Source organism: Triturus cristatus, chromosome 6 (genome assembly GCF_964204655.1).
Source record: "Triturus cristatus chromosome 6, aTriCri1.1, whole genome shotgun sequence".
In the NCBI taxonomy this organism is placed as follows: Eukaryota; Metazoa; Chordata; class Amphibia; order Caudata; family Salamandridae; genus Triturus; species Triturus cristatus.
Window position 1 is genome coordinate 985,653,016 of NC_140589.1, and position 20,044 is coordinate 985,673,059.

The 20,044-nt window shown below is 40.3% G+C and overlaps 1 protein-coding gene across 1 annotated transcript in view; it reads right to left on the reverse strand.

Moving 5' to 3' along the window:
• DZANK1 (double zinc ribbon and ankyrin repeat domains 1) overlaps nt 1-20,044 on the reverse strand; it is a 1,028,117-nt gene that overhangs the window by 913,002 nt on the left and 95,071 nt on the right. The window contains exon 3 of the mRNA XM_085611767.1: nt 5,687-5,840. Within this exon, the coding sequence (XP_085467893.1) occupies nt 5,687-5,840 (154 nt within the window). The remainder of the gene's footprint in view (nt 1-5,686; nt 5,841-20,044) is intronic.

A 20,044-nucleotide genomic window follows, 5' to 3' on the forward strand; every position in this document is an offset into this window, starting at 1 on the left:
GAGGAACAGCTTTCTTCTTGACTTCTTTCCAGCTCAGTATGCAGATGTGATGGTTAATCGACTTCTTGGGCCTCTGCTTTTCCCCCTTTTTCCTCTTATCATAGTACTGTGACTGTTAGACGATTGGGGTCCGGCTCCCCCTGAGGGGCTAACACCGTGGGCATTCAGTCTTGTTGCCTTGCTGGGGTTTGTTGTGTGTTTGTAATTATTAAAAATGGAACCTTCTCATTGCTCCTTCAATGCACTGTGTACGATTCTTTGTATTCTCCTACCGAAGCTGCCGAACCTCCGGGTTGTCGGCTGAATAGCTGTGTCCAGATTCTTGAAGAAATAAAGGTTTTAAAAAAAAAAAAAAAAGAATCATTTGCAGAGCGGAAGGATGGGTAGGACATTAAGGAATCTGCGGCTAGACTATGTCTCTACCAGATATAGCATTACCGGAGGTAAGTAAATTTGACATCTGATAGAGACATCTAGCCGCAGATTCCTTAACTTTGATTTAATATCCCACTAGTGGAGGATCTGCGAACTAATCCTTTGAAAGTTCTCAGAGAACTAACGGGTTAAACTAACGAGTGACCGTATGTACATAGGAATAGCAGAACAAGGGCTTGGCTCTTAATAGAATCCATGATCACTGTTACAGAACATATTAATTAAAACAACCTTACAAGTCCGAGATAATCGGCCCTTGAAGGAAAAAAGGGTTGAAACCCCCTTAAGAATCATCTGTCAGAGGACAGACATGAATCACTGTCACAGAACATATACATTAAAACAACCTTACAAGTCCGAGATAATCGGTCCTTGAAGGAAAAAAAGGGTTGAAACCCCCTTAAGAATCAGCTGTCAGAGGACAGACATGAACCCCTGTCCCCCAAAGGAGAAAGAAAGCTGGATGACCAAAAAGGGTCAAAAGTATAATAAAAGTCCTATAATCTGCATTGTTCATGACAATAAAGAATTATAAAAAGAACTCTCATGATAAAATCCCAAAACATTACTTTCAGTACTCATTTCCCCAAGGGAAAGATGAATGACAATCCATAATTTTCCTACGCACCGATAGTATAACATCTTGCCACAAGATACATATATAGACATAAAAATATATACAAACATAAATGCGTAACATATACTCCAACTGACCCAGCACTTCACAGAATTTAACTGGTCAATAATTACTGCCAGTAGACACAACATATAAAGCTTGCCTCCATACAGCCTTCAGTGCCATAGTGCAATAAACTGAATACTATTTCGAGCTCTGAATAAGCTCAAACACAAGGGCAAGCTAGAAAAGAGATTCAAAAGCTTCTTTGACTAAACATCTTTCTTTTCTCTTTTTAAAAAAAAAACAAATATGTGTTACACATATGTTACCATCATGTATTCATAAGGATAAACTAGAACTGAGAAAACAGTTCTAAGAAACACTTCTCAATAATATTGAAGAAGGGGCACACCTTAAAGTGCAGTTCCAAAATATCTCATAAAATAAAATCCTGTCAACAACAGGCACATACGATACCTGTGATACAAGAAAATATTAAAAATACAGCAGCACATTTTATCATGTATATACCGTAAACCATGATGTATACTACCCCTGAAATGAGATATTCAGCAAAAATACATAAACCCAAAAGTACAAAGGAGGGCGGGTAATTTCGCCACCACTGCAACACTGTGGTTGACTTGACTTACGAAAAATGCTGTCTGTCAAATGATAGACTGAAAACCACAAGAGAAAGCAGTTATGAATCCTCACTAAATGAGAAATGCTGGAATAAACAAGTACCTTCTCTCCAGAAGATAGGATATGCGGATCAGCAGAACCACGTATACATAAGAAGAAGAAAAATCTATCAAAAAATAGTCTTCAAGACTTTCAAGGATAAATGCCAACCACATCTACATTGGTCTTGAGACAAGTTGGACCAATCACACACCTTTAGCTACCCATTTACCGCACCAAATTGCAGAGCATGTATAGGTATTGCCTGTATTTGATGACTCAATCATGTCTACGCTACACACTGTTGCTTTACCCTAAAGGAAGAACTCACAAGCAAATAGCATCCAAAAGAATGCAAAGTATAAACTTTGAACTAGAGCAGCATTCCAACTTGCTCAATCTTCAAAGAATTGTAGCACCTATAATAAATACGTAGACCACCTAAGAGAAAACAAGCTGCACAGGATCCACTGGTTTAGAAAAAAACATAGATGCGTGAAAATGTTACAGAACCCTCTGAAACGGTATCACAAGAGGAAAAGAGCACTCTTAGCTCACTATAATAGTTCTTACGAGAACATAACACGAAGTCCAAGTAGGACTAAGCTGTATAACAGAGAGATCTATAGTAAAGAATTAGACTACCAAAGTAGTATTTCTGAAGAGTTATACAATAGCAAACCAATACTCCACATAGAGTAAGTCACACACCCAAAAAGGGGTATAAACTCATGTGACTAGCTCTTAATTAGAGTTAATTGAAAGAATAAACCAGCTACCCAGCTGTGAACACCATCCGGAGATGAAACAAGTCAAATCCAGAGTAAAAATTTCTCATTATATGCAAAAAGTAGTGCTTTACACCTCAACGCTACAAGACATACCAGAGGCAGATCTTACACATAAGAACCACAGCCGTGGAAACTTAAGAAATCTAACAAAAAACCTGATAAAGGTCCAATTATTGACGGCTAGCAATGAAGCGTTGAACAGCAGAATCAGCATGGCTATCAAATAAGCAAGGCCCATCAAATTCAAGTCTTTTAAACTCTCACGAACATTTTCAGGAAATCTTGACTCACACAACCAAGCATGTCTACGGAGAGTAGCTGATTCAGCCATAGCTCTGCCAATAGAATCAGTTGGGTACATTGCTGATTTATTATTAAATCTCTCCATCTCATGATGCCGAGAGAGCTCAGCCTTTCAGGAAGGGAAGGAAGCAGGTGTTCGATAGAGTCCCACAAAGCAAAGGAAGCCCTACCTAGGACACATGATGTGTTCTACGACCTCAAGGCCGAACTAGTCGACGCAAAGATATTCCAGCCACACATCTCCAACCACCTAGACTCTCTACCTGGCGTAAGCAAAGGAGAATCCCCCACACTTGGTGAAGCTGTAGCAGTTTGCACAACAAACCCTTTAGCAGTTGGGTGTTGAGAAAGGCAAGAAGAGCCGTCCGGAGCAGGTCGATGACGATGTGAAATGGCACACTCGACAGACATCGGCCTTGCCCAAATAGCTAGTAAATATCATATAGAGACTCTCCGTAATAGAAGCAAAGGTGCAAAACCAGTGACACCCTGACGAAGTACATCCAATAATGGATCAGATGACAAAGTCACCAATAGAGGGGATGGTGTATAAACTGCCGTGGCTATAGGTGGCATCTCCAGCGCCGATTGACATTGGGCGGCGTTGTACATCACTAATGGTGTCTCCAGTGTAGACCAGTGAGGTGGCATCCTGGCCACCACCTCATCTGACGCCAACGGTGCCACTACGGGAAGCCACACCGGGCTGTGTCCTGATGCCATAAAGACATCCAGTACGGACTTGAGGTCCTCGACCAGCGCCGAGGGCGAACTCCCAATCATAGTCTCTTCAACCTCTTTGGGGCCCAGAGGCGCACCAGGGAGAGGTGTCGACCCAAAGAAGGATTGCACAGCCTGAAAATATGCTTGCATTTGGGCCATAGCCATTCCAGCTCCAGGATAAGGAGGAAAGCTCGGGTCAACTCCTGCGCTGGAACCTCCGGTAAGGACCAGGAGGAACCAGCAACGACGGCACGACTTCGCAAGGCCGACCTCCGTGACTTGGATCCCTTCTGATAGGGTTTCTGCGACTTTGATGCGTGACACTCACAGGAGCGGCTCCTTGACCGGCCCACTCAAGAACTTCAGAGCAGGAAGGGGATCAAAGTCGCCTGGACTTCGATTGGGATAGCCTCGCCATCAGCAACTTCATCCGCCTTTCCCACAAGGACTTAGGCTTCAGCCTCTTACAGGCGTCGCACTCCCCAGAGTCATGGTGCTCTCCTAAGCACCACATGCTGATGGAGTGCGGATCCGTAGCCGATATGTGTTGAGTACAGGTCTTGCACCTCTTAAAACCCAAGGCATAGGCATACTGTTCCCAGATGCAAAAAGCCGTTGAAGTAGTCTAAAAACAAAAGGCCGGAGGAACCGCTTCTCCAGATCTGCGTTACAGCCGGAAAAGAAGAAACTGACGTCCGCGCGCTGGAGGGGACTTTTATGGCTCCACTGACGTCATATCCAGAGACGACATCACCACGGAGCTGTAGGATGCCGTCCCCTGGCGCGCAGAGGTACTGCTGTAAACATTTCCAGATCCAGACTGGCGCCTGGGTGAATTCAAAGTTAAGTAATCTGCGGCTGGATGTCTCCATCAGATACCTCTGGTTTTATTTTTTAAACCTTTTGCAAATGCACACCTCATATAATATTTTTACTACCACATAATTATTTACATAAATACCCTTTTTTTCTATGTCTGTTCTACATAGCAACCCAATGTAATTCCCATACTAGCCAAGTAAATCTTTACACCACTCTTGTTGATTCTGTTAATAAGTATATCAAATGGTTGACTCTGTTGATGCTATTGTGAATTTACATATGTTGCTCAGCTCACTGAAACTTGGTCGGATAGAGTCAATGCTTCATAAAACAAACCATAAATAGATACATTATTAAAATTGCAACTGTGGTTCCATTTAATTTGATGCATCTTAGACAAATGCCACACAACAGCTACTCTGTTTTTGAAGTCTACTACGTAGAAGATAGTTGTTTATTAGATATTTTTCATCACAGAGAAAACAAGCATTGGCAAAGCCTGTAGGTCTCACCTTTAAAGGGTAAGTGCTGACATACTGATTTTGCCAATGATTGTTTATTTTTACTTTACTGTTCTGAAAATGGCTATTGGCCATGTTGAAATAGTAAAGTTTAACAGCCAAATAAGACTCTGACGCATCGTGATGCATGTGACAATATACGCACACAAAGCGGCCATGTTGGAATGGTTTTAATCATTCAAAAATGGTTGCTGTAAGTGTGCATTCATCACCATGCTTTCCTACATGTAGCGGTCTTCTTGAAATGTATTCAACCATCCCAAAATGGGTGCAGTGTGAGCATGTGTCATGGTGCGTGGACAGGCATTGTGATGCAAAGGGTGTCACTTTGGTTGTTTTACTTTACTATATCAACATGGCTCACAGCATAAGTATTAAGTACAAAATAAACGCGTAGGAGCAAAAAAATAGCTGTGAGTGGCGCCAGAAGCACTGTGCAGCTACCGGGCCTTAGAAAATGAAAATACATAAAAAAAGGGGAGGGGGAAGGAACAATCAATGGGATAAGCCAATATAGAGAGCAGAGGCCCCTGGGCGGAAAACAGGTGTTGTGTATCAAGCTACTTTTTAGGATATTTCCACCTGTAAAAGGCCATGGGGGTTATACTAAAGCGAATGCCAGCTGAACTACAATAACCAATTATTAAGGGGGGGGGGGGGAGAAAGAGAAAGAGATGGCTGTAGGCGAGACCTAAAAAAGTTGACAAATAGGACAGTGTTGCTTGCTAGAAATTAGCTGCACTGCATTATTTACCAGCAACATCACATGCAAGTATGTTTCTACTTACCTTGTGACAGCCAAAGCTTTTACTGTGACTTTGCCATCAGGCAACGTGAAAGGCTTTTTATACTTTATAGTACTGTTCTCCCCATAGCCAGCTTTCCTAAACAGGTCTGGTTTGCTTCCATCTATGGTGTAGTACAAAGTGACATCCGGAGTATCTAAAAGTCAGATATATGATCATTACACCAGGGAAGACAAGGCAAAAAGAAAACAAATATAACATTTATTGCAGAACTAACAATAATGAGAAATAAACTTGACAGCATAATATGAACACATCATCAGGTAAAAGGTGAAGAAGTACTGAATAGGTTGCTTCAGTTATATGGTTATGATTTGATGTGGAAGAAGACGTGGCCTAAAGGCTAGAGCGGTAGACCTCGAAGCTGGGGAACCAGGTATGGGTCTCGGGAGGGACGCTATACATCCTGTGATTCTGGGGAAATCACTTAATCTCCCTGGGCCTAACACAATCAATGTGTCCATCTGTAACACAACTGGTGCTCGTGTAAAGCGCTTTGATACCTTCGGGTCTAGTCAGGGCATATAATACCCCCAAAAACTTTTTTTAAAACTGTGCTGCAATGTTTTACATTTAGCAGACAAAGTGAGTAGGAATAAGTGTGAGGAATCTTACCAAGGTATCAGCACACCTACTAAGGATAGAATGCTCTGATTAAGGATGGTCTACGGGGAATTAACAAGGATTAGGAGAAATTGCAGTGAAGAAACTACATATCTTTAGAATATCGCAGAATCTAAAAATAGATTTCTACAGAGGGGTTACAAAAGTGAGCTTCTTGATAAAGCAATAGAAAAAATGCAATTTTTGAGGACAGAAGATACTCTTCGAGATAAACCAAATAAATATAAAGAAACTGTAACCAATAACTCTGTTAGAGTCATTACACAATACAATACCAATAGCGGCAAGATTTATAACATACTAAAGAAGAACTGGGGAATCTTAAAAGAGGTTCCTGGTTTAAAGAGTTGTCTTAACAATGTACCCTCTGTTACTTACAAAAGGGGTAAATCATTGTGCAATCTCCTATGCCCCAGTTATGTTACCAATACTAATGAAACTTGGTTGCCGCCGAAACCAAAAGGTTTTTTCATGTGTGGATCATGTAATATCTGCCCCTGTGGCAAGAATAACATTTTCAATTTTTCCTACAACACTTCCAAGACATATGATATCCTACATTTTATGAATTGTAATATCACACATGTTTTCTATGTGATAGGATGTATTTGTGGGATCATTTAAGTGGGGAGCACAGTTCGTCCATTAAAGATTAGAATACAGGAACATCGTAGGGCGATACTTAATGGTGACAACAGATATCCCTTGAGTGAACATTACAAAAAAGTACACCCTGATGACAATTCGTTTTGGTTTCATGGCATTGACCATGTTCCAATTGGAAATAGAGGTGGCAATAGGGAATTCCAGGTTAGACAAAAAGAGGCAAAATGGATATGTCGTCTAAGGGCCACTCAGATGGGCCATAATACTGATAAGAGTTCCATTATTTTCTGGGATGAGTACCTAGATTGATGAGGCATTAATGATATTGATATGGCCTTTTAAGACTTGATTTTCTCTATATATGATTTTCTGGATGAAATTTCAAAATATAGGATAAGAGAGGAAGTGTATATTTTTATATATCTTTTTATCCTGGATGACCGGTAAAACATCTTATGTATTAGTCATAAAAAAGGGTGCTTTTCTCAGTTGTTTTGGCATATACATAGTCACATTGTGATTAACCTTTAATCGTATGAGAGGTTATAGTTGCATTACGACTGGCCTATATACGTAAGAGAGGTTGTGTTGTCATATAATCTCTAGGATTCTGATGTATTCTCATGTTGATAAATTCTTTGTCTCTTTTCCTTTCCACATCTTGTTATCTTCCTTCTTCATTTTTGTCTCTATTTATATTTTTTTCGGTTATTTTGTTTTTTCCACTCTAATGACATGGTGGTATTTTTGCCGTCTTATTAGATATATTGTTATTTTATTTTGCTGTTTAGTATTTGCCAGCCATGTAGATTGATCTCTTTCTTTTGTACCTGTGAAACTCATATACTTTAATATCACATGATCCTGTACAATGCTCGGCTTCAATGTATGTATAATTGGATGGCTGACACCTGGTCAATATGTCTAAAATCAAATATAAGCGCCATATTTATGGTGACACTTTCTCTAGTGTTTCAATTCAGATACAGTCTCTATTTAAAATCTTTTAATATGTTTTTATTCTATTGCCCAGTGCCATGGCTAATCTAACTTAATGTTAGTAATAAGTATTTCTCTATAATACGTTCTGCATAATATTTTTTGTCCCTAATTCGTTCGTTAATGAGATGCGGTATTTTTATGTTACTATTAAAGATTGTGCACTGTGGATGTACAATTGCATGGCTAACGTTTTGACGACTACGTCAATAAAAATATGCACCATACTTATGGAGATATTTGCCTTGTTGTTTGGATCTAGACATAGCTTTTACTAACGTTATAGCCAATAAAGCTTAATGTTATCATTAGGATATAGCTTATAAGTGTCCAGACTTCAGTTCTAATGAGACGCGGTATTTTTGTTATATTATGTGTGTAATATATTGTTTCCATCTACTTAGATGAATCTGATGCCAACATTGTTATATATTGAAGCTGTTCGTACATTGATAGCTTTGTAGGCATCATAAGATGGCTGCCATGTGCGAAAGGACATTCCCTTCGTATACGTCGTTTTCTATGTTTTTTGATTCTGCAGAGCGTCTTGACGTAGATGCGTCAATTACGCTTCACTCCTGATGCCTTTCAATTTGGTGCGAGCGGTGGGTTATAGTTTGCTGCCAGTTATTATGCTGTTCGGCATGTTTGTCCTCTGCAAGTAAGTTATTAACTCCCAGACGCTTAGGGAGGTTGCTATGCCATGGGACTAGTGAGCAAATGTTATTATAATTTTTTAATGGGTGCTGCCCGTTTGGCTTAAAAACAGGACTATCGCGAGTGATTTTCCCTATTAAAACTCAGACGGACTGGATGGTACGATAATGAATCGTCGTTTTTTGACAGACCACATGATATAGTTTTTAGGATATGGTTAGTTATTTTTACGTTTATTCTAACTCTGAGTCTTTACTGTTTAAGAGATATGAAGCAATTGCACTAGAGTAGGTAGATGCATGGAACACTATTATTAGTGTCTAGTGTTCTTGATGACATTGCTTCTTTCTTGTTGCTGTGCATGCGATTGACCTAATTAAAGCGGTTATCGATATGTGGTTACTTACATGTCGGGTTTATTTGTTATCCGGGATGATTTAACGTATATTATTATTTTCTTGTGCCCATAGATCGGGATTATAACAACAAAGAACTGTGTCTGTTATTGGCACCATACCTCGTGTCCTTATGGTCTATCTTAATATGGAAGTGACCTTTATATAACTATTTGGTGAGATACTATTTTGTTTATTCATTTATTTACTGAGCAAATGATGTGCAGTGTAACTGATGTGTTCCCTTTGCACTCTGAGGGATGATTACACAGTGGTATGAAATACACTATAAATTGGTAGAAAAGATGTGTTTGTTGATTTTGGTGAATGATTTAGTGTTTTTATATGACTCTTGTATTTCCCTTGATGTTTCTGATGTGTATTGAGTATGCCATTGATACTTATCTATTCTTTGGACGATGTCACATTATATTTATCCCTCTCTGATTATTAGATTCGTACTTTGATGTTCCATCTATATACATCTGTGCTGAATATTTTCCAGCAAATCGATCTTGATTCTAGTGGATATTGTGTGAATCGCCTTTCCAATATTATTCATGTCAATTAATTCATAGGTGAGATGTTGTTGTTTTTATGTAGTCCTTATTGGTATTGGCTTATGGTTTTTTCTGATTTAATCACGGGTTTTAGGTGCTTTCTTTGAATTCTGTATATATTTATTTCTTAATTTTTATATATAAGTTTGGGATTCTATCACTTTATTATTGGCATCTTGTTTCCTTAGTTGTCTTGGTTTTAGGTGGACTTTGGACTCTATCAATTGTAGTTCACATCTACAATATATTCTTTTCTTTTCCCTTTCTCTTCTTTTTCTTTGAAATCTCTCATTCTTTTTTGAAATCGCTCACTTTTTATTGAAATGTCTCCCTTCTTTTTTAATTATATATTTCCTTTCTTATGTTTTAGTCTACTCTTATTGTACTTAATTTTTCTTCGTTTGATTCATTAATTTGTATTGATGACTAATCTGTTTCCCATAAATTTGTCTTACACTGAGTATATGACTATGATACAAAAAGAATATTCTTATCTCAGAAACTAATATTAGGTCTTTATGGTTTTTATCAAATTGTATATCTCAATTGATTGTGACGTCAATTGTCTTTATGTGGACATATGTGATGTTCGTTTTGCTAATGTGATACATGTAGATTGTTTGTTTTTAATATATATGGTGTTTTTTATATATGAATGTTTGTTTATGGTCTCATGTATAGTTGAAGTTTGTTATATGTTTATGTTGGTTGTCGTAATGTAATTGGATTTTATGTAATTTTCACAGCCCTGAAGAAGTTCCTTGGCAAAAGGGACGAAACGCGTTGGCCGTTTGCCGTTTTCTTTACAACTTTATGGAATAAAAGCAAGATAAATGGACATTACTTGTGGTTCTGAATGACTCTTGTTGAGTGCACCTTCCTTATTTGTCAAATCATACAATAAAAGCAGGTTTGAGTCTAACAATACAACAATAGCTCCATGACACACAATATTGGGGTTAGTGGCATGATTCATAAACAGAGCTGGAGAGTTAAGAGGGGCGAGCTAGAGGAGAGAGCTGGGTAGGTTTAAAGAAAAGAAATGGGGTGGGGGTAGAACTGCAGGGCCGTCTTAACAGCATTTATTTTTATTTATTTATTTATTTATTTTAGCAATTTGTAAAGCGCCTGGTGACCCGAGGGCATCCCCGCGCTGTGAAGATTAAAACCTGCTGAGGGGGATAAGGGCGAAGGATTTATTTGGGAAACAGGAGGGTTTTAAGTTTTTTCCTGAACGTCAGGTAGTTGGGCTCCAGTCTGAGGGAGCGTGGGAGGGAGTTCCAACCAGTGGACGCTTTTACAGAGAAACGTCGGCCTCCGGTACGTGTTCTCTTGAATTTGGGGATGTTGGCCAGGTGCTCGTTCTCAGACCGTAGAGCTCTCGGTGCTATGTAGGGGGTGACCTGGGCGAAGCAGTGCACTGGGCCCTTCCTACAGAACCACTCACAGGAATAAAAATGCTCGTAGGGCCCCCAGGCAATTGCCCAGCGTGCCCATGCGTTAAGACTGCACTGGGTGGAAGGGCCTGAAGTCAGTTCACTACACAAATTCATCAGTCAGATTTTCATGGGGAGAAGGCAGTTCCATCTCTCTTTTGGAATCAGTGCAGAAGTGCATCCTTTGTACGAGGAGCCACGAATAATCCTAGTCTACATTAGGAGCTTCTGATTCTGTGGAACTATGTTCAGATGATCCTCACATTCTGTGATAGCGGCTCTGTCGCATCAGGTCGGGGACGTGGCGGGCAATTCTCCAGCCTCCTGCCCCTGTTTTATGTAAGTCTTAAATGGGCTCCAGGTTTTTTTCAAATTGGGCATCTTATTGGCAAGTAGTGCTGTTAATTTCTGAATAGCAAAAATATGACAAATTCTTGTCCACCAAAGTCAAAATGGGGGGCAGATGTTTGCTTCCAGTGATGTGAGAGTAATCCTTACCACTGATGAAAAGTGTGTGAGTATGCAGTCACTATGGAGGATACAGGGTAGGTTCTGTCTTCCCATGGATGACCAAGAATTATGGCTAATGGATCCGGGGAGCACCATTCAGTGATTTCTTAAGTTCAGCAGAGATACCCGTAGCAGCCTAGTTGAATTCAAATACAATCTGGGTAGGCTTTTAAATGCATTTTCCTTGTATTTGGAGCAAATGGAAATCGTGACCATATTGCATCTTATGTCTCTTCATAGTGTCTCCTCCCATTTGTTCATATAGGCATGGCGGACTGGCCCAATGATTTGATTTAGAACTTGATAGAGACATGTAATAGCTTCCAACTCAAGTAGTGCATCGTGCGATGTGAGCTCTCTACCACTCTCAGTCCGTCATCTCCCTGTGCTTGCATCAATTTAAATCTATCTTTTTTCTGAAGTGAGAAGGTGCTTACACACTTCTACAGTGTTAACAGCTTACACACTACTACAGTCTTAACAGCAGGCCATTGCTGAAAAAGTCCCTTAGTCTACATGGTCTTGATCTCCTTGGAGCTAAAAAATACATTTTTCTATATAGGAGTTAAATTAGGGTTTTGTGACAGCGGGGTGAGGGGATGGATAGGTGGTAATCTTCTCTGAACGAGCTAAACATTTCCAGTGGATCAAGAATGCCAGTGTTGAGTAAGGTAGTTTGTTATTAGGTGGTCTGTGGCATGAGTGAAGCGAGAATAAGTGATGTGGTGTACTGTTGTTGCAACCAAAGGGTTTGTTTCTGTGGTTTTATCCATTCTTTTGCTAGGCCGATCTCTGCCATCTAGCTGCATTGGAGCAAATCAGGTTGTATCAGCCCCTCTCCCTTTGACTCTTGTAATGGGTAGCTCTCGTTACCCTAGGGGTATGAGTTTTCCATATGAAATGAAGAAACCTAGTTTGCAGAACTTTAAGGGCCTGTTTAGGGGTATTAAGTGGGAGTATTTGAGCAACGTAAAGAAGGCACTGAAGACAGTTCATTTTAATGCTTTCAATCATGGCCATCCAGGACAGGCTACTTTCCTGCATTTGTATAGGTCTTTGTAAAGTATGCCTAATGGGGAAGTTTGCACTTGTAGAGGGAATTGCTTTGAGATAGCAGCCATTTTGCAAGTTTGCGCACAGGGCCTGTTGTGTGTGTAAAACCTGTGTTTTGGAGGAGTCCCCCAGCATGGGATGAGCTACCCCCATTCCTGCTGATTTACTATAATTAATAAAAAAAACTAATTTAAAAAGTTTCAAAAAGCCTTGCGTAGCTTTTTAAGTGTGTCAATAGACTTGGCTTAGTGAAAAAACATATGGTATTGTTGTTGAAGATAGCTCTTATCCTTCATTAAAATCCCCTGGATAAGTGGTTCGCCACGATTCCTTGGATCTGGGGCCCCATAGATAGGGAAAATATTAAAGTGCAACTGTGTTGTGTCCCGCCCATCAGGTAAATTTGATGTGATCGTATACTGTTAATATTGACATGGGCTTTTGGACTAGCGTAGTTGGCCATGATCATCAAGGTCATAACAGGGGCCAAGAAAGTCATAGTGAGATCCATATACATAACCACACTCAACTCTATCAGAGCCTTCTCCACATCTAGCGACAAAAGGACCATTGTGGTTAATTGTTTTAAAGCTGTACCAATTAGGGATACAGCGAGTCGTGTGTTGTTGTGGGCATGTCTCCTCTGAATAAATCCGGACTGAAAAGGGGAAATTATGACAGGCCACAACATGTTCAATTTGCAGACAAGAACCTATTTATAAAAATTTGCATCATTATTAAGGAGGGCAATGGGGGTGATATGATCTGCACCCTAGCATGTCTTTGCCCGGTTTCACGAAAAGAGTGAGTGTGACATTAAGCATAGTATCTGTGAAGCATTGGATTTCCACTCCGTAATTAAACTGCCTAGGCTGTGGTTTGGACAGGTGAGTATGGAACACATTATAAAACAAAATTGGAAAGCGATCAGGGCCTGGGGCTTTATTTTGTGGCATGGCCAAGGCCACTTCTGCTGGCATTTTAGGGGCATCCATGGTCTCGGGGTGTAATATTGGGGGGTGATATGAGAGAAGGCACTGGTTTTTGGCTCTTGCATTACGTTCCTGACTCGTATATAAGTTTGTGTAAAATTCAGTGAACTGATGGACGACATTTGATGTTATTATTAGTAATTATCGCCATCAGCGGTCTGAAGCATCTGGAGGAAATTCAAGGTTTGTTGGACCTGCAGTGCTGACAAAACTCCTGGACCTGATGCGGTTCCGATGGATATTATTAAACACAAGGCTGACTTGCGGGCACCATTGTTGACTAATGTATCTAGAGTTGTGTTTCGATTTAGATACCCTTATATAGGTTTCCCTAAATCGTTTCCTTATATAGGCACATTTCGCATTGTCCTTATTTAGGCATGGAATTACAGTCCTTATTTAGGCATTAGCCATGCTATCCAAATACAGGCATGTTCACCTACATCTGTCCATCCCACGTCACAACGAGTTCTTAGAAACCAGACCCTTAAGCCAACGGCACTTTCCCTAGCTAGGAGTATTGTTTCTCCAAGAACTCATCTATTATGCATGAACTACTATTCCTTAGGGGTTCGAAAGAGACCATATCACGGCCTGATGCACTGACCAGACGCTGTCATCCCTGCTTGCAGAGAATCCAGCTTCCAGTGTTCTGACTCCCTTCGTGGGGTGTTAGAGCTATAGACCCGGAAAGAGATACCCACCTCTCTCATTCTAAAGGTATGGAGCTGACTAGAACCTAAAGGGACACTTGGCATACTAAACTTAGTATATAACATACTATAGAAAACAGCACCTACTTCTTACCTCGTACTACACTTTGGTTAGGTACACTGGGGTAGAACTATTTAGAAGCATCAGATGAGTATTCACTTTTTAGCCTGTGGTATTTATGTATGTATATATGAATATATGTCATAGCTAAAAGACAATGCTATTGCAGTATTATTTCTTCTTACTGCTTACGGTGTGCGTATTATCTCTTGCTTACTGTCTAATGATTGTAACAGCTCATATCTCTTACACGAGAAACAAGATTGTTCAATAAATCCTTTTATTGAAACGCCTGTCTATCTATTTCTGTGTACCTCTGGAGAAACTAAGCATGCACGATTGACTGAGTGAAACTGTTATCTATAGTTTCCACGATTCTGAGACGCGTTCCGATTCTAAGGGAAACAAAGTTGTCATGTTTATGCGGTTGTCAGAAACTAATCCCTTCTTGTTTATTCAAGACGTTTCTAGTGACCTCTGAGTTAGCTGGCACACACAAGTAATTAAGTTTAATGTACTCGATTGGAGCATACTGACCTGAGTCCTATGCAAAAACTATAGTGTATATCATTCCAATGTGCAGATCCTATAAGGGAAATAGGAACTACACTACATGGCGCCCAACGTTTGGTAAGGCACTAATTTAATGCTAGATACTGAAGTAACTCAGTCGTGCTTTTCTCAGATACCCCTACTCATAATACTCCATAAGACGTCTGGAGTGGGTAGGGATAATATCCGCCATAGCTTAGTAGGACGAGAATCCTATGTATTAGCTGTTTGGTTTGTTCAACGTTGAAGGGTACAGTGTTCCAAAATATTGTGCACCTTATCTTAGTTTCCTTGAAACTTGTTCTACATTTTCAAAAACAATGTCATAAAACGGGGATAATACAGAGGCTGCGTCTGACCAAGTCGTAGCAGCCTTTAATACTACAGGTTAAAATGAAACCGATGAGGGTGTTATAAACATCCATCCAAATTTACGGAGAGCCATCACTCTAAAACGTGTAAAACATGGCCTAACACCAAGAGGTGGTAGAGCAGTTTTTGTGATAGAGGCACATGAATCTTTTCAGACAGAGGTATTCTATTCATGGATTATATTCCCAGAATCAAATCCTGTCACAAAAATGTTTCACTTCTTCAAAGAAGATGAACCATCTGGTTTAAAGGTGCCCTAAAACATTACAATCACATTACCAGGCTCTGTCCACTAGGTAGACCAGGAGCAACATGTCCGATTTTAGCCGGCTACACACCACATCCAGACATTGAAGCAATGTCAGATGATGAATTACTCACTCAACTCAAAGAGTTGATAAAAATTTACAGACAGTTAGTACAATATGTCATGCGGACTTTAACAGTCCAACCACCAATAACCATTCCAAATCAAACCCCTCATCAGGGGAATACACTAAAGATTACTCCACAGACTTTACACGCAGTCATGGGTAAAATGCCCACAAAACGTGAACAAATTCCATTCTGGATAGCTAAAAAAATTACTCAAATCGAAGCAGTATTTCCTAATACTAGCCCTTATGAGAAACACAGAATCCTAACAATCTGTCTATCAATGGGGAGCACACCACATCTGGAAGACTGCACCACTTGGGGCACAGTCTTTGCTGCCATCTTTACTAAAACACATGGTGTTCCGTCTATTGCGGTAATACCTGATGTCCTGAAACAAATTCAAAACAAATACGGGGCAGAGCCTGCTCTGAACTTAGGTATGAAATTACTGAAAAACTTCAACCAGGTCTCAACAATAATATTATCTAATATTAAAGGGGAGGCAGCATCAGTGGTGATCCGCCAGAAATTAAGGAAATTTGATGTAACAGAACATCAACATGAACTACCCAGAATAATAGAAAAATCCTATGAAGAATTAGGCAGAGACAGTTTAGATGGGAAACCAATTAAACCACAATTGTCTGAGGGTCCTGAAAAGAACTCAAACACAATCCTACATCTTCTAAAAAGAAGTGGGAAAATAACAAACAACATTCAAAAGAGAAACATTCTCAATCCCAAGGTAGGTCTCCCCAAAAGGAGCACTCTGACAGGAGGTATAACCTCAGGAATAGGGATGATTTGAAAAAACCTGACAGGTATCAAGATACTGATACACATTCCTCTCGTACCTTTGAGATATCATCACAGACATCCGAAAGAAGAGGACAGTCAGATCACAAGGAAGAACGCGTGAAGTCCAGAGACGATCAACACGTTCAGAAAAACAAAACAAACCCTCAATTGACTAAGAAAAAGGTAGCAGGTCTGAAGATCAGACATGCCGAGAATTCTGAGGACACAACTCAAGAACGGAGAATGGGCTCAGACAATGCTGGACAGTGCAGCAGAAGTAACAATAGTTCGCTAGAACCTGAAGGAACTTCTGGTGATAGTGTACTTGAATGAGTACATAACAGTTGAAACTGTAGACACCAGGGTTAGTACTCCACAAACGTTATATGAAATAACACTCCGGAAGGAGGGAGACATACCAAGAAAAGTGAAAGCACTCTTTTGGGAAAACTTTCAAGGGGTTATGACATACTTCTAGCATAAAAAGACTGGCCACCAAAATTTGTCAGGGAGTGGCCACTTGGCGAAGACATCATTATGCCAGCCTTCTCCAACCATGTTCCTATACATTTAAAATATACTTATGCCAGGAAATGGGCAGTTGCCCAGGCCCCAGCACTATACAAAAATCATATAGGATGGGATGAGGACCCACCTCATCACAAAATCCAATTAAAATGTCAACCTACTGCACGAAGGCAGTACCCAATTAAGCAAGACGCTAAAAAACAGGTCAGGGAGATCTTAGATCAACTTGAATACCAAGGGGTAATTTAAACATGCACCTTATCAATGAACAATCCGTTGTTTCCTGTTTCAAACCAGACAACACATATTGTCTAGTTTTGGATTACAGACACCTGAACACTTGTTCTAAGACATTTGCTGTGCAAAATGCACACAGTACAGCATTAATTAATAGCATTGTGCGTAAAAAATATAAAACCACATTAGACATTTCAAATGGTTTCTTTTGTCAAAACATAGCACCTGAAAGTAGGTACTTGACAGCTTTCTCAATAATGGGGACCCAGTGTCACTTCTGTCGACTCCCCCAAAGGGTTCAAGAACAGCCCGGGATTATTCTCAGCAAGAGTAATAGAGTTACTACAAATTATTGATGATGAGGCATTGTCATATGTTGATGATATCTATCTGACAGACGATGACCTGGATAGGCACTTGAACAGGGTGAACACCATTATACTGGTCTTCGCCTCTGAGGGCTATAAATTCAACTTTAAAAAATCAAGAATTGCCCATCGCAATGTCCTTTTCCTAGGATATGAACTTTCAAGTGAAGGCAAAAGCCTGGCAGCAAACTTTTTAGAAAATTGTGCGCTGCTCCAACCTCCAAAAACGCTGAAAAACTTACAGTCGTTGCTAGGTTTCCTGAATTTTGGAAGAACTTACATTCTAAAGTACGCAGAAAGGGTTAAACCTCTCTACGAATTAATCAATCCTGATTTCATAATTAAAGATTGGACACAGGAACACACAGAAATCCTACGCTCACTTCAAGCTGACTTGTTAGCAACAAATCACTTACAAACACGCTTATATGCACGCAATTTAGTGATCTGAATAATTTCGGGTCAATGCGTATTCACCTACTTACATTTTAATGAAGGTGAAAAAGTACCTATTGCATACAAATCACATTTGTACACACAAGCGGAAATGCGATTCACTTCGACAGATAAAATTCTGACAGCAGTTCAAACCGCTGTAGCAAAAGAAAGAGTTCTAGCTCAGGGGAAACGCATTATTGTCGTGACTCCAGTACCAGCCTTAGAGGCAGTTACAAAAGCAAGCATTCCAAATGCAAAAGCTTTACATCCAAGATGGATACAATGGGTTAATTCTCTTGCTGCAAGAGATGTTGAATATGTTTTTGATCCTTATTTAAAAACACAAGCATTCCTGCAATACGAACACGAATGTCCACTGCCTATTGAGATTCTCACTCTTGACCAGTATGAATTCATAATTTATACTGACGGATCAGCACAACCCGCTACGGAAAGTAAGCAAGCTTACAGTGCAGCCTGCGCGATCGTTAAAGGTCGTATGCGCTGTGGTAAATTCCGACCAATGGTAACTAAAACACAATCTCTAGGAGATTGTACAGCTCAGGGAGCTGAACTACAAGCATTCAAATTGGCATTTGAAAATACGGATCGCGAATTCCCCACACTTATAATGTGCGATTCTTTTTACTGTCTACAATCATACAATGAATATTTACAGAATTGGCTTCAAAATGGTTTCAAAGATGCAAAAGGTGGCACAATCAAGCACAAAACGCTTTGGGAACAAGTAGTTCAGTTGCGAGACGGACTACAAAACACTCAAGTGATGCACATGCTGAGTCATCAACGTGATGGCGTTCACGTTGCAGGGAATGCATTGGCTGACGAAGCCGCGAAGGGGGCTGTGCAAACGGCTTCCGTAGCTGCAATCACTCGTTCAAAAACGAAAATAGACAGTGAGATATTGTTGGCTGTCAATGCTTCAAGCAAAGGCAGTGATGCAGCGTTACCTAAAACATTTCCACTCAAATACTCGTATATAATTGATGCGAACAACGTTCCGTTTGCTCGCATCCCTGGAGTGGGGGATAGGGTAATTCCAAACATGGAACGTAGAGCAGCTTTAATTTATGAAGCACATCTGGGAGAGGATCTGTCACATCAGGGGATCTCTAAAACAATATTAACATTAAAAGAGATGTACTGGTGGCCTGGAATTAATACACTTATTCACATCTTCATCAATAACTGCATAGACTGCAACAGAGATCGCAGTACAGAACGCCACCAGATACCAGACTACGAAGAAGCCCGCCCAGTACAGACACCATTGTTGGACAGCATTAGACTATCTGCGTGCAGGAGTCCTTTTGGACAAATACAATCCTACAAACACTAAGTCAAGGTTCCTATGGATGTGGCCTCAGTGCTCGGCTGACGCTCGAACTGTTATAAAAGATTTGCGAGTCTTTATCGGCACATACGCAATAGGCACGCTACACTCTGACCAGGGCCCTGCGTTTAGCTCTCGGGTTTACACAAAGAAGCCATGGCCAGTTTGGGCGTTGCACTGCGGTACTCCTCTTCATTCCATCCTGAGGGAAATTCTGTTGTGGAAAGGAAAAATCGGGATAAAAAGCGGTCTATAACAGCTAGGGTATTAGGTTTGGGTGATGGGTGGGTCAAACATCTTTATGGGGTCCATCGCTCGTTAATCAATTTGCCAAGAAGTTCTCTAGGAGGGGTCACTTCATATGAGGTCCTATTTGGGAAAAGAATGTGGGTTCCTGATCTCGAATGTAAAGGCACAGTGGTGGAAAATAAACCATTTGATATCAAAGATCGTTTGGCTGTTTTACAGGACTTAAATGAACTAAGATCAAAACAAAGCAACGTTTTCCTGAAGCCAACCACCAATGGGGAAAATCCAGCCGTCCCAGCAAAGCCTGTATGGATCTCAAAGCTTGGGGATCTAGTCAGAGAGAAGATCGCGGACAAGAAGGAATTTGGGCATTCTTACAGACAACCGCTACCTGTCCTAGCAATCCACGGATCAAGAACAGTACTTCTGCCGCCCCTTGCTGGTAAAAAGGAGAAAAGAT